A 15,193-nucleotide genomic window follows, 5' to 3' on the forward strand; every position below is an offset into this window, starting at 1 on the left:
CGCGGAGCTCCAAACACTAGCTGCAATCGGCGGGACATGGTGAGAACCCTTTATAGGTCCTTGTGAGAACCAGGCTGACAAGGATACCCTAAACGACGAGGTCAGCCCACATGAAGTGGCCCACAATTAAGAATATCACTGGATTTTTTTAATGAATATAAATCACGACTTATAGCGTGATATTTACCAGATGTTTATCATAAACATTCATTATTTACAGCCGATGTATACATATTTAAATTCAGATCTAAATGTAGAAATGTTGCAAAATCCTCATAACAAAACTTAATGAATGTGACTTTCTTAAGGAAAAAAGGCAAATTACTCGATCCTCTTTACTCATTACTTGTAAAAGATGTCACATTTAACAATCATATTCATATCAAAATAATGGTCAACTGAAAATGCTGTTTTTATGTTGAAACCAATAACTAATAGGGAGAACAGACACCTTTTCTATGAAGAAGAATGACATTGTACAAATAATATAATTTGATTTAGCTCCTATTATGAACAAGTTTGAAATAACAACACCACTGTATCAACCATAATAAACAGTGGTTTCATATGTAGTAAAGGCAAACAGGCTCGTTTCCAGTGGCAGTCCTGAACAGTTCATCTTGAGTATCCATCATCCCAGGTCTGGACCCCCATCACTCCTCTGATTGCTCCTCTTGGTAAATACTTGTTGAAATAGCACTGTATGGGTCCAGCACCATCTGTGCACAACGCACTATAGACACCAACAGAAAAAAGCAAAGCAGAAAGAAGAAGAATAGGGCAAAACCCAAGTCCACATCTATGTCCATTCTGGCTGCAGGAAGGATCGGAGGGTTAGTGTCAAAAATACCTCAGGCCCAACTAGATTTTCTTTTGCAACTTCTCGTCTCTCTCTGTCTTCACATAGCAGTGTTTGTCCAAACCCTGACCACCTATACCAAAAACATAGCAGCACAAGTATTTCCTTTGGTTGGTAGTACGGCTACGGCAACACTCCCAGACTTGTTCTAGTAATCCTTTTCAATCTTTCAACAGAAAACCGTCTGGGTTAAACTCTAGGATCTCCACGTGTTGTTCAGGAAAGGCATTGTAAATGAGGGCCATTTCAACAACCTGTTGCCTCCTGCGTGTTGCTAGTTTCCCCCTCAACATTGACACCCTCTCTATTCCTTGGCCCGCTGTTCCCATCCCCCAGAGACGGCATGGATTGGTGATCACACAGACACATTTGGCACCCATCTTGTGCATAAATAGTTAAAAAGGAGTTTGGTAACGATCAGGCTGAGTTCCTGAGATTAGAAACACAGGCATGGCTCTGCTTGTGTACGGTAGCTTTAACACCTTAAGCAAAGAGAGATGGTCGTTTGCTGACCCACAAATGTGTCAACAGCCCCACACCATGAATCCAACAAATTCATTTATTTGTATGTCATCACACACAAATTATATTTGTAAATTTGATCGATTACCACTGACTAGATATATGAAAAATGCATGTTTCTTTTCCAAGGGTAGAGAAATAAACCCTTTTCATTGCTGTTTAAAGTATAAATTAAAATCCTCCAACTGCAATAAGTGACAGCGAGTTACAAGGGGCAGGTGATCGCGAGGGAAAGAGGATATGACGCGTTGGTGGCAATCCACTTAAGAGGGGTTGGAAACTGATCCTGACCAAAAAGATGCAGATTGGTTGTATTCTGATGCCTCTGCAGAGACATAAAAAGGTTAAAAGTAAAGTGACCCTATACAAATAGAAGGGCAGATCCAGAGAAATAGCAATGACAGGAAGAGGAAGCAGGGCAACACGAGGATAACTATGCCAGACCACACAAAGGTCCTCTTCTCAAAACTGAATCAAAAAAAAGGTCTCACTCATTTGCATCCCAGAACTAAGTGCTGTGAAAGACTAAACCCATCTTAAACCTACTGACCGCATCCATGCCATCTGTTTCACCCCGGGCTGTAAAGGAGAACCAGGGAGGATGAGCTTAAGGAAATCAATCCGGAGTGAGATCTGCAGATCACAGCTTCTTCAGCAAGACAACAGATACCGGTGGTGGGTTTTGTTTCTTCAGAGAACACGGCAGAAGAGTAAATAAAAAAGCTGTTCTTGAAATAGCCATGACCAACATAATCAGCTGAGTGTAAAGAGAGATGCTTACCATGTATAAATTAGTTAAGCAAAAATAGTTTTTTTCCGACGTATTTCATTCTGCAACACGAGAAAGTAAAAAAATGTCACGACCGTACTCTAATACTTCACATAAAATTGTACCCAGTTGATTCTGATTATAGAACAATTTAATAGAAAAACCAACACTGCGTTCCTCTTAACAGGACATATACAGATCCAGTATATTTAAATATTTGTGTTTCTATGCGTGATACCAACTTCAATTTACATCATTGTAAAAACCTGGTTAGAGAAGCCAGGGGATGAGAACAAGACAACGTGGTCACCAAAACTCCACTCTTTAGAAATCTAAATAAACTGTAGACATTGATTTAATGTACACATATTGGCTTACAATGTAACAATAAACTTTATGTCTTATGAACATCAATCTCTCATCCCTTGGACACCAATAATGGTCCACATTACATACATACTAACTTTTGATTGTTAAGATAAGGGACAGTCTTCTTGATGTCCTTATCTTATTTAATTAAATGGCCATTTTTGTTTAACCTCACTATTGAGTACAAAAGCCTGGGGCATAACCGTTTTACACATCTTCACTTTTATCCTAGAAAAACAAACCCTGATTAAACCATTATTTAAATACCAATGATAAAAGCACAACAGACTGCTCCAAAGACCGCCGGCTGACCCGATGAAACGTAAGTGAAACATGGCAACTAGATCATAACATTACTATCATAAAACAAAAACACAATGATGGCTTTAGAAGTACATAATTCCTGGTTGTTAATTATTGCTGCATTACATTATTTCCAGCCGCCGAACTTAAGGTTACAAAAGGACAATCAAACTTGGTGGAATTGAGGGTGAAAACACCCACACTTGATTCAGCCAGTCAAACGTGACGTTTCTTAGCAGAACCCTGGGCCACACATGGAAAAAACAATGGTGTTGTCCTCAACTATACTGCATGTACTCACTTGAAATACATTTATGGCATTTTTTATGCTGTGTATGGAGAATTTACACATTTGCGACAATCTGCATCTATTACTAGTCTCAGCCTCACTGGTAAACTAATTTAGTTAAAACCCAAACATGACTTGTTCCCTGTGGAGGGAGCAGTAGCAGGAAGCAACGAGGCGCTCTTTGAATGCAGCCCAGAGCTCCTGCACAGTACGTCTGAGACAGTGGGGGGGGGAAGGAGACGACACACCGACATGCATATTTGCGTGCAAAACAAGAGAAATCCCCAAAGCTGTATGTCCCCATCATTTCCTGAGAGTTTCACATGATCGATTAGGTTGGATATGCATGTGTAAGAGATCACAACAAACTGCTGGTTTATCAAATGGCTGACAAAAAGCTGAGAAGTATTCAAGAATCCTTTCAATGAAAGTCTTTTGTGCGTTTCTTTCAGTCTCCATAAGTGTCGGAGGGGTAGGAAGATGCTGCCATGCAGTCCATATATATTTCTCTATGCGTGTGTGAATTTGTGTGTGTATGTGATGGTCCACATCACGCTTTATATTATTCACATATGTACAACATCATAGGTGGTTGGCTTTAGGCAGTGCTAGCAAAATAAATTCTACAATGGCCTTGATAATGTGATGTCCTCTTCTCGCCGCACCTCCATTGTTCTGCTCATGTTGTCCGCAGGCAAGATCACTGGTCCAAAAGGACATGGTGGGCAGGGCAAGAGAGTGCTACTTTATAGGGGCAGCAATGGCGTGAGTGAAGGTGCGAGAGGCGAAAAGACCAATGAGGCAACATTGTAGAACAGGAGGGGTAGTGAGAGAGGAGGGTTTGGGGGGTATACATGGCATGTGGATGTCTTGACTGTTTCACTCGTTGAAAGAAGGGTAGATGGGAATCTCAAAGTCGTCGTTGTTGAAGCTGGCGGGTGGGTCCAGGATAGACAGCATGTCCTTCAGCGGGGGAGACAACGTTATTAGGATATTACAGAGTAAGATGACACGGTTGAGAGCGAGGGAGAAGTGTTAACAAGAGCTAGCCCATGGCCTGGGGCCAGGAGTGTCACCATGAGCCTGTGCGAAGAAGCCTGATGTGGGAGAGTTAATGTTTGGATTTGTTCAAATAAACCATTAAACATGTCACAAAGTCTTTCGCTCCATGTTTAAACGCAGTTAATTAGAACTTGGCGTAAGTGGCACTAGGAATTGTTTGGGGGCCAGTGTATTTATTTAAGACGCGTTGGTCCAACTGAACCAGCTGCAAACACACTCAAATATAATTTCCAGTGACTCACAGGGAACATGTCTTGCTGGTTTCCCTGAGCTTGAGGATGCTGCTCTGTGTGGTTCTGTGCATGTTGCTGGCCTTGCCACTGGGGCCATACTGCCTCCGCTGCCTGGGTGGGGAACTGGGCTGCAGACTGTGGGCCACCTGGAAGAGACGAAACAGCTTACTATTGTGACGTGCTGCTCCAGGATTAAAAGCAACAGCAACAAAAACAACAACAAAATAGAAAGAAAAGAAACCATCTACCATAACCGTTGGTGTTGAGGTTGGGTCGAGCGTTGATATGCGAGTAGTTGGCTCCACTCATAGTTGTCGGAGCAGCACCTGTTGGCATGTGGCCAAAGGAGTTGGAGGGGCCACCTCCAAATCCACCAATGGCAGCAAATGGAGGTGACATCGTCTTTGCAGCCTGGGGGGCCACCTGCTGGACAGAATAAGAACAAGCATGCTTAGTGTCTTCAGAATACCTTAAAGGGACACTGTAATATTTTCAGTCATTTATTACCTCAAATCAACGTATTCATTCATAAATAAGTCCTCATTGGTGTAAGATTATCTCTGCCAAAAATCTCACTTATCCTCCTGAGCGAAGAATAATTAATATGTAGTTACATAGGACGGGTAAGCTTCATGGAGGCTTCCATGTTCTTCCGGTCTATGAACTGCCGAGAGGGACAAAAAGCACTACGTGGTCCAGGAAATGCAAACGCGTTTTTTGAAATACTTCACTGTCTTGCTCAAGGAATAATTACTCATACATCATTAGCTTACACTAATGATTCAATGCAGTTTGAAATTTGTTTGAAATAACGAACCTCATCATCACTCGAATGACTCGATGAGGTAATATTGGATGTCATGACGCAGCTTCTTGGCACATACTGCCCACCGTAGTTTTTGAACAAGCGAGCACTATTAGTTTGAATGCGATATACAATTGTACCACTAGATGGGAGTCATTTTTACACAGTGTCCCTTTAATAAAAGGTGTGTCCTGGACTCAGATTTAGTCTAATCTCATTTATCAGGCCAGCCGCCAGACCCATCGTTGCTTGATCGGCAATTAAAAGAATCATGTTATTTTATATTTTCTCACACACACACACACACACACACACACACACACACACACACACACACACACACACACACACACACACACACACAGGTCAGGGATTTCTAATTTCGTTTAAATGCTTGAAAATAATGATTTGGCTTCTTGGTGTCCCACAGCTGTGGTTAGGCGACATCTGCATTACATTTTGAAAGAAAATATATAGGCTTCTATTAGCCTTCACAGGCTCATATAATATTCCGTGAGATCGTAACGGTTCTGAAACTGAGACCAAATCCGCAGACGCATCGCAGACCGAAAACAGAAGTGATGCCTGTGTTTATTTCCCCGCCAAAAAGTTTGTGAACGTTCAGCTCTGCTTGCAACTCATCTAGCGTTCTTCTTGTGATGCCTTAAGGTCTGTGTAGAACTCTGTCTGGGCAGCTGGGGACCGGGGCGTCCGAGGGATGGCTACGCTTCTCTGACACAGGTCGTGCGGATGGGTGGAACTTGTTCTTCGAGAGAGGGTTAGGGTTCCCGGAAAACTAAAGTAAAACGGAATTGTGTGTGGATGGTGGGAATGTCTTTGCACCTCATGATTCGATTCCGATTATGAGGTCAACGATTGATTCTAAAACGATTATCGATGTAAAAATTTTTTTTCTGTGACCTGAGTTTTGTGATGATCATTAAAGACATCAACAGATGAATTAACTTACCTAATATTTTATTATAGAAAAAGCTTTTGTCACAAATATGACTTTCTATGAACAATGAAATAATCAATGCAGCTTGCATTACAACACAATATGGAAGTTATTTCTTTGTAATCTTTCTTTTCTATGTCATTAAAGAAAAAGCTGCTCTTGAACTAGAAGGAGATTGTGAGTCTGGCTGTGAGTTTGCGTGCATGCTATGCGTAGGCTGAATCGCAATCGTGTCAAGACAAATCAGATTGGCCAATACACACTGAAGATAAATTTAATAATTTAAAAAATTCTAAAATTATTATTTATTTATTTTAGTTCTGATTATTAATTTATCTGCATCGAGACGGAATCGTTCTTGGGGAATCGCGATGCATCGAAGAATCGATTATTTTTCCCCTAGTTGATGGTGAAGCTCCACCTGGGCAGCGGATTGTTGAATACCGTCTATTCGAAATACTTTAAAATGACATCCAATCATGACAAACCCTGCATCAATAACGAGGATATGGAAGTGTTTGAGTGATGATCAATTTAAGTTACAAGTGAATGTACCAATCACGTGGCACCATGTAATGGCATTGATAGGGAGAAGGCAGTTAATCCGGATCCCCACAAAATAAATGGAACCTATAGGCCTTCATTTGTGGAAGCCAAGCAATGCTGTGGTATAACTTAATTAGCACTCTCGTTCTCGGAACGATGTTGACTAAATGTATTTCTTTCAGAGATTCGAATCCCCGAAGATCCAAGCCCCCTCCTACAAAATACATTTAGTAATGAGACTTAAATCAATATGATGATTAAATATTAATAGGAATCCACTCAATATCCTCTAAAGGGGAATTCCTAAAAAGCTTTGATTTGCTCAGATCAGCAAGCTGGTTATAACAGAGTGTGAGGCTGTGGGATTAGGAGCTCACCTGGTTGTTGAAGGAGGGCCTGGGGACCGCCCCCGGCTCAGCCACGGGCCAGCCCCCGGTCGGTCCACCCTGAAGGGGGTTGGTGGCGGCGGCCGGCGTGGTGGCAGTGGGAGCTCCGTTTTGACGGGACATCTGAGCCAGCATCTGACCTGCTGAGTGAGTCTGCTGGCCCATCTGTTGGACCATGCCCACGGGCCTGCCAAGCCAGACCACAGCAGAGAGAGAGAGAGCCGTGGTTGGTGTATGCGTGCAGAAACACAGGTTCAGACAGATCTCTCGACATGTCAAGAACTGTAGTTACTCGACTGACACACACACACACACACACACACACACACACACACACACACACACACACACACACACACACACACACACACACACACACACACACACACACACACACACACACACACACACACACACACACACACACACACCTGTAAGCGTCACTGGGGCGGTTAGGGGTGAAGGTGTTGGCTTGAGGGTACATCTGGGCTGTGGGGGTGGAGGGCATGTTCTTGGGCTGTTCCTGGCCTGGGTAAAGAGTCGGGTAAAGCTCTGCTTTCTCCAGGCTCTTAGTGTGGTCTAGACCTGCTGCCGTCACAGCCTGCACCGGCATCTGTGGTTCAACACAAATATTATATAGCTTATTCAAACTCAAAAGCACAGACCTCCGCAGGTTAAATATGATATTTTAGACTGACAATGTCAAAATACATATCTCTAATATAAAGTATAGACAGTTTCACTTTTTGAAATATCGCAGGAAATCAGTCAAAATTTTGTTGACAATGGATGTCATTTTGTCAAGTCCTTGACTTTTATAGCCTATTTGGATTGGCTTCAAACCAATCTAAGTGGTATCCTGCCATTGTGTTCAGCAGAGAGAAACACATCTTGATAGCGCCTAAAACAAAGCACGGTAAAAAAAACAAATCTTTTACGTTATGAGATGGTCCCCTTGTATGAGAACGCGGTGTATACCTGCCCAGGAGACGTTGGGGCAGCGGCACTCCTATCGAGCCATCGTCCGCTAAATATTTCTGCACAGGCGAATAACAAAGTACCCGTCCCTTAGCAATAGCCTAACTAAAATGCAATCCTCACAGATATGTCTCACGTTTCAAAAAGTTCACATGGATTAATTGATCCCGCTAGCACTAACAGTTAAAAGCAGGTTATAAAATAGTTTCTGTGGATCTCCGGTGTGAATGTAACACATAGATAGACTGTATAAAAATCCTGTTAAAAAATGTAAAGATATAGAAGGGCCCATACAAGTGAGAATACAATGATTAAGAGGAGCGGAGAGGAGGGGCTATTTACAGACGGCCCCAGCAACAATGTGTGGCAGGGAGAGTGAGCGACCAAGAGAGTCTGAGCAAATCAATGCACTACGTGTGGCTCCACATTTAAAATACAATTTTTACCCATTTTAATTACAAAAAAAAGAAAAAAGCGGCAGTCAATGTTGATATAGTGGCAGCTGTCACAATATCAAACACAATAAATAAATGAATAGGAAACACTGTGCACAACATACCAGACACGAAGAGGACTAGGAGTGTCTGACCTGTGGAAGGGTGATTTGTCCAGCCTCGTAGCTAGCCTCGCAACCTCCACCTCCTTCTAGCTCCGCCTGCTGCTGCTGCTGCTGCAATTGCCTATCGGAGAGAAGGAAGGAGTGCGAGAGAGAGAGAGAGCGAGAGACAGATGGTGGAGAAAAGGGATGGAGAGAGGGAGGGGATTTGGGGACAGCAGAGGAGAGAGTGAGATACAGTATATCTATCACAACAGGTATTTTTTTCAGGGTCCTCCACCAATGAGCCAGAGATCCCAAACACCTGCCAACTGACGAAAAACAAAAACACACAACCCACCACCTGTCACCATGGCAACCGAAGAGAAAGAGGACAGAGGTAACGACAACTATACCTTTGGAAAAAAAGTCCGTCACCTAAACCACAGGGGCAGTGTTAAGAGTTTCCCTCCATTTCTACCTATTCCATGATGCACAGAACAGCAGACATGCTTTTAAAAACATCAGCAGCTCTCAGGTTCTACAAGAGGAAAGACTCCGATACCACTTTTCCACCAACAGCTAACAGGTTCCGTTCCGCCCGGCTCATGTTGACCGTTCTAAGCATTTCAAAATAAATTGGTTTCCGGATCCGAAAGTGGGCCCTCAGCCGGAACCCCAAAAATAGCAGGTTTTCTTGGACTGAAGTGCGAACCATGACCTCATCAGTGGGTGCGTCATGTTCTACAGGATGAAAACTACTGGTAAATTCCAGTTTTACGCCTCTCTACTGATGACGCATCCCTGATTCAACCGTTCCGCTCAAAACCATTGGAAACGCAGACTAGTTTGGTTCATAGCACCAAGGTCCAGGAATCCTGAACTAGAGCTAATGTGGTGGAAAAGGGCTAAGAGTGAGGCAAACGATAAACAGGCTGAAGAGGTGCAGCAGTCGCCTTCAACCGAGAGCCAGCTCCTGCTCTCCAGGACGGCGGAGGAGCAGGGTGGGAGCTGGTCTGGTCTCACCTGCTGGCCACATGACCTGGGCTGAGAACCACAGGGAGGCCGTTTGGGCTGCCCTGCCCCAGGGAGGGGGTCATGGAGCCCCCCGGTGACGAGAGGGGGGCGGGGGGGTCCTGACCCGAGGTTCTACTGCCCCGCAAACATGAGCGGAGCAGAGGGGAGGGCAGGGAGTGAGTGGTTAGACTAGGACCTGACCAGAGGACACACTGCGGTAATTGGTGGGGAGGCACTGGGGGTAGGGGGGGGAATGTAAAACAGTTTGTCAATCACATTTCTCCACAACAGTGGAACTTGACTTGATACGAACAGATCAGATCATTGTCTTTGGAATGATGTTTTGCAACTGCATTGCGCAATGCTGGACATGGAGGAAACGGCAAAAGTGACTCACTTGACGTTGGCATTGGTACAGATGATGTACTCGATCTCCTCGGAGAAAGGGTTCTGGAAGGTGAACGAGCTGGTTCTCATCAAAATCCACTCTCTGGATTTGGAGCGGAACCGGAACATCACCGACAGTACCTGTCCCTTCAGCTTCACCACCTGACGACCAAACCAATAGTCAACTCCAGTGCATGATGGTGGTCTGCCATGGATCCCCCCACACGCCACCACCACCACACACGCTCCCACGGCCTACCTGTTGGAAGCTGTCTCTCAGCAGCCCCTGGTCTTCAGGATGGGCCAGCTCCAGAATGCTTTTCCCAAGTAACTCCTGTGAGAGGGAGCGATGACTTTTAGTGAAGGAATTGTTTTCCGTGCCCTGACTCATCTTGTCATGGAGGTCTCATTGTGAGCTGTGCAGTCCGGTAGCAGGGAGCAGCCAGTAAGACTAACCTGGGGCTGGTAGCCCACGGTGGCCATACAGCGGTGGTCTACGAAGGTGAAGGTGCCCTGGCAGTTGTGGCGCGAGATGAACTCCACGGGGACACTGATGCTGTTGATGTCCAAGTCGCCCGGGCAACAGGTCACCTGACACGGAACAGGGAAGAAAACTTGAACATGCGTTTCCCTTTCAGTTGATATTATGAATGAAGACAGAGAAAACGGGTGGGGGGTATAAAGGATAGTCTCCCTTTGTTCTAGGGAGTTCTCACTCAGGCATCAGACGCATTGCGCCCGTCCTACCTGTAGTCTTCCGATGGCAACGAGACAGTAACGACTACCCTGAGTGTTGTCCGCTTCTTCGTCGGTTAGAGACACTCCTAGCAGACGAGCACACATACAAACGCACGCATCACATGCTGTAGCCTCTCATTTATACAGATGAGTAGGATGCCATCCAGCATTACTTGCGCTTCTGTTCCTCAAATCTAAAAAGAGTGTTACCTGTAGGAGGCCATGACTTAATATATCCGGTACAGTGGACCACTACATACTGCTGCTCTCCTTCTCCCGCTGCTCCCAAACCATTCCTGTGATGTAAAGTCAGTTCAGCTATCATAAATCCGCCAATTCGACATTTTTTATATAATCAGATCTTAAATCCATCCTAAATAATGAAGCTGCCAAACATTTCTTAAAACAACAGATATTTAGCCTCCTTGAGCTCACCTGTTCCTATTCCTCAGGAAGTTGAGTCTGTTCATGGATAAGGGTTCCACTGCACACGAGCCACACCTGGAAGCACAGGCACACACCTCAGTAGGAGACAAAACACACATCTCGTCCTTAGGGGGGAAAACGTGTACTTGGGTAAAAAGGGACCCGTCAAGCAAACCACAGACCATTACAAAAATATAAAGTCTGTGCTGTCTCGCAGTAATGCATTGTTGAGGACTGCAGTTTCCTGCACGTCAGGTTTTACAATAATGACCGCCCGCCAGGAAAGCCCCTACTTCCAAACTGAAAGTGACATTTTTAGCACCGAAGTGATTCTGGTGGTTTATAAAAATAAAATCCCACTTCTCAATAGCAGTTTATGCAGTTTGAAAGTCCCTTATTTTTTAAGTTAGAAAGATAGTGAACGGACATTAAAGGTCTGAAATACAGTGATGTGACGCGGGGGACTGGAGAAGTGTTCGTCGGTACGAGTCCCTCGTATTTGGCAGGGTATACCTGGCCGGGCATTCAGACCGTCGGGCAGCAGCACTCATCTCTGGGTCAATATTTAATATTTAATAACACAATAGGCGATTTACTAGGTACCCTACAAACAGCTTCACTAAAATGCAATCAACTGGATGCATCTCATTTTCCCATAATGGATACAATATAAAAATGCTGTATAGAAGTGTATCCTGCTAGCTCTACAACAGTAAAAAGCAGGGTAAAAAACTGTCATGGACAACTTAGCAGGCATAAAACAATAACAAATTGACAAACCAAACTGAGATTTTAACTAAATTATTATTTATCTATCCCAGCTGCCCGGATGAAGCCTCTGCAAGCACACACATATCCACCAGTACACACACACACACACCTCATTCTGCAGATGAAGGAGCGACGGGCCCCCATACTCATTCTGACTGAGGACTGGGGGCTCTCTTTCTTCACCGTTCCCGTCTTCAGGTCCAGCATACGCCCTGAGAGAATCAAGACAACGGGCAGGTGGGACCTCAGACAAACCACTGGTCTAATGAGGGGTCAGGACTGTGTGGAATGGTTTCTGTTCGGCCGCTGGAAATTAATCTGAATGCCTATTAACGTAACATCAGTGACACTGGAAGTGGGTCAGCAGGAATGAAAAACAAACAAATGTAATCATATATTTAACAAGTGATTTTACTGCATCTCGAATATGTGGCGTTTCTCTACCTGTGGTGTTCTCTGCTGTCGAGAGCTGCTCCCTGAGCTTCTCCGTGTCGTCAGGGTGGAGCTGGTCATAGAGGGAGGAGCCCAGCCAGTCAGACTGGGACTGGTTAAGGACGGGGGTCAGGGAGTCCGAGACGTGAACGATGCGACCGGTTTCACAGGACACCACAAACAGGAAGCCGTCAGCCGCCTCCAAAACCAGATGCTTCAGTTCCTTCAGACAGAGGGCGGGGGAGGCATTCAGGCTTAGATGGGGAACTCAATGGGCCGATCCTAATTCATCTCAATACAAACCACATGCTGAAAATACACGTCTATGTTATACTGCTACAATACAAGATGGGTAATCAAGAGACAAGGACAACTGGGGACTAAACTACGAGGCTCAAACACATGCCTCATGAACCACACTATATAAAATATCACAAAACAAACCACTTGGTCAAAAGGGATTCTCCCAAACCTGGTCGGTGAGGAAACATGGCTTGTATGTGCCGTCTGTGTTGGTGGTCCCGGGCCCTCTGAGAGACTTCATGTGCGACACCGCCATACGCAGGATAGTGAGCTTGTCGGGTTTGCGCGCCAAGGCACTACAGGTGGGCACCATGTCGGACAGCTCTGTGATGTAGGCTGTCATCTTGTTACGCCTCCGCCGCTCGATCTCGCTGTGGTTCTCCCTGGGGTGAGAGAACGAGGGGGGAGAGGCGGACGGGTGACGGAGAGGAGGGGCGGAGATGGGGGGGAGGGGGGGGGGGAGAGAAGCAGTCGGGCAGGTGGACAACATGGAGTAGAGGTAAAGAGTTAATGTTGCAATGTAAATATGCAGATTGGGAAGAAGTGGGAAAGAGGGAGAGCATGATGTTGTGAAAGAAACAATGGATGCACTTAACTAATGTGTATTCAATGATATTGTATAATGATAGTGGCGAAGCAAGAGAGCCTGAACTTTTAAAGCCAGCCTGAGTGAGGAAGAGAGGAAGTGCGAAAAAATTATCTTCAGTTGTCCTGAGAGTAGAAGAGAAGAGAAAGTGAGGTAGAGAAAAGGGGAGGGATAAAGGTGTGTTGCTCAAGAGGTAGAGATAAAAACCAAAGTAAACCAAAATCCTCAACACACAGAAAGACACCCTTCTTAAACAGTGGATAATAGGGCAACACAGGATGGGAGCTGGCTAGCATCTCCTTATATGCAAAGCTGCGATCTTCATCCAAATCCCTGGTAATTAAATCTGCCCCCTAAAATACAGGCCAATACTAACCCTAACTATACTAAAAGGGTAGAAGGCAAGCTGTGTGTTGGACTAAGGGGAGGAAAGTGCAGAGCAGCAGTTTGATAAAGGGACAGTTATGGATACAATACACAAACCTTGTATTTGTAATGGTCCTACCTGGCATATCTCTCCTTGTCATTGGAGCCCCCTAATTCGTCATCACACCTGAGATAATAAAGTGATTTTACAAAAATTAGCTCGAATTACATGCTGATTAAGCAACAACAATAAGCTTGACAGGCATTCCCCCCTACCTAAAGAGCTTGTTTCCTTCATCATCGTCATCATCTTCATCGTCGAAATCTGGCCTATATTAATTGGGGTAAAGGCTCTTATATTAGTGGCATGAATTTTAAATATTCGCAGAATAATGTATACACCAAACGAGTGAATTATTCTTAAAGAGTAATATGAGGTTGCATAAGTACATATGTTGCATATAGGTACAAAAAAGAATATCGGACTATTTCGGCTTTGATTGTAGGGATCACTACCTAACCAAATGCGGCAAAATAGAGAATATTCTGATAAAAATGTAACATAGACCGTTCTTAAGACTTACGCTGCTCGTCTTTTAATGGCTCCTTTCGGCACAACAGCTCCGACAGTTGCTTGGGCGCCACTTGGGCCCATACCCAGATTTGAATTAGGTAAATCTAATCAAAACAAACATTGATGTGCATTAATGAAGCCATTCGTTCAACTAATGAAGCAGACTTCGACCTTTTTCATGAAAACGCGTCAAATACAACGACTTGTTTTTAGGTAAAGTATTGGCAGTAAGTTAGTCCAGTTAAACAACCACAACATGTTTTCAGTGGATGTCCAGCTATCACTATCAAGCTATGTAGGCCTACTAATTATCAAGCAATGTTTTCATGTCTGAATGCCAGGCAATGTTAGATATTTGCTAAACTGCCAGCTGGCCAGTTCGGTATTATCTCCACAACTTGTGCAATCCCTGGCCAGCCTGTGAAACACAGAACAGCTCTGACTGGGAACCATTATCCTCGCAACACAGCTAGCTGAGGCTGTCACGCTATCACAAGTGTAGATACACAATAAACGCATCTGGCAAGTTGACAGCTGCATGATCGTGGAAGATTTTCCTAACATGAGCGTCACGTTACCTGGGTTTGGAGAAGGAATGTCCATGTCGGATAACATAAACAACCAAAACAACTTCAGCTACGGAATATCCCAACAAAAAAACAGGGTTAGCTCGGTGCTAACTAGTTTCCTGTCAATGTTCTGCTGGCGCTCGAGCCTTTATTTTAAAAAGGCCAAAATCCAACGACATGACAGATAGCCTACTTTTGACTTTGACAGCCCTGACTGTTCAAATTCTGAGAAAGAGATACTATATGTTATTTACTGACACTTTCTCGATTCGCCCCGGTTTAAAGTCCCTAGCTATCCAAGATGGCGTGTGGGAGCGCAAGCCAATGCAAGCCGCTACAGTGTATCCAGTTCTGCTCGCGCTATTGGACGGCCCACAAGTTGGATACAAATGACGTACAATGGGGCACTT

General features: G+C 44.4%; 1 protein-coding gene across 3 annotated transcripts; it reads right to left on the reverse strand.

The window, feature by feature from the left end:
• Positions 1-2,283: 2,283 nt before the first annotated feature.
• arnt (aryl hydrocarbon receptor nuclear translocator) lies at positions 2,284-15,126 on the reverse strand. 3 transcript variants are annotated; one of them, XM_030370485.1, is made up of 20 exons: positions 14,793-15,126; positions 14,225-14,318; positions 13,917-13,970; positions 13,780-13,827; positions 12,858-13,071; positions 12,398-12,608; positions 12,063-12,165; positions 11,192-11,257; positions 10,967-11,052; positions 10,766-10,842; positions 10,475-10,609; positions 10,278-10,352; positions 10,029-10,180; positions 9,641-9,766; positions 8,669-8,759; positions 7,533-7,714; positions 7,093-7,288; positions 4,655-4,829; positions 4,416-4,552; positions 2,284-4,074 (listed from the first exon to the last, which is right to left on the reverse strand). In XM_030370485.1, the coding sequence occupies exons 1-20, from the start codon at positions 14,827-14,829 to the stop codon at positions 3,991-3,993; spliced, it is 2,343 nt and encodes a 780-aa protein (XP_030226345.1). In that variant the 5' UTR covers positions 14,830-15,126; the 3' UTR covers positions 2,284-3,990. The 3 variants fall into 3 exon arrangements, with proteins under 3 accessions (XP_030226345.1, XP_030226344.1, XP_030226346.1); XM_030370484.1 differs by having other exon boundaries at positions 4,655-4,832; positions 14,793-15,125; XM_030370486.1 differs by lacking the exon at positions 9,641-9,766 and having other exon boundaries at positions 4,655-4,832; positions 14,793-15,124.
• Positions 15,127-15,193: the final 67 nt, after the last annotated feature.

Source organism: Gadus morhua, chromosome 11, assembly GCF_902167405.1.
Source record: "Gadus morhua chromosome 11, gadMor3.0, whole genome shotgun sequence".
In the NCBI taxonomy this organism is placed as follows: Eukaryota; Metazoa; Chordata; class Actinopteri; order Gadiformes; family Gadidae; genus Gadus; species Gadus morhua.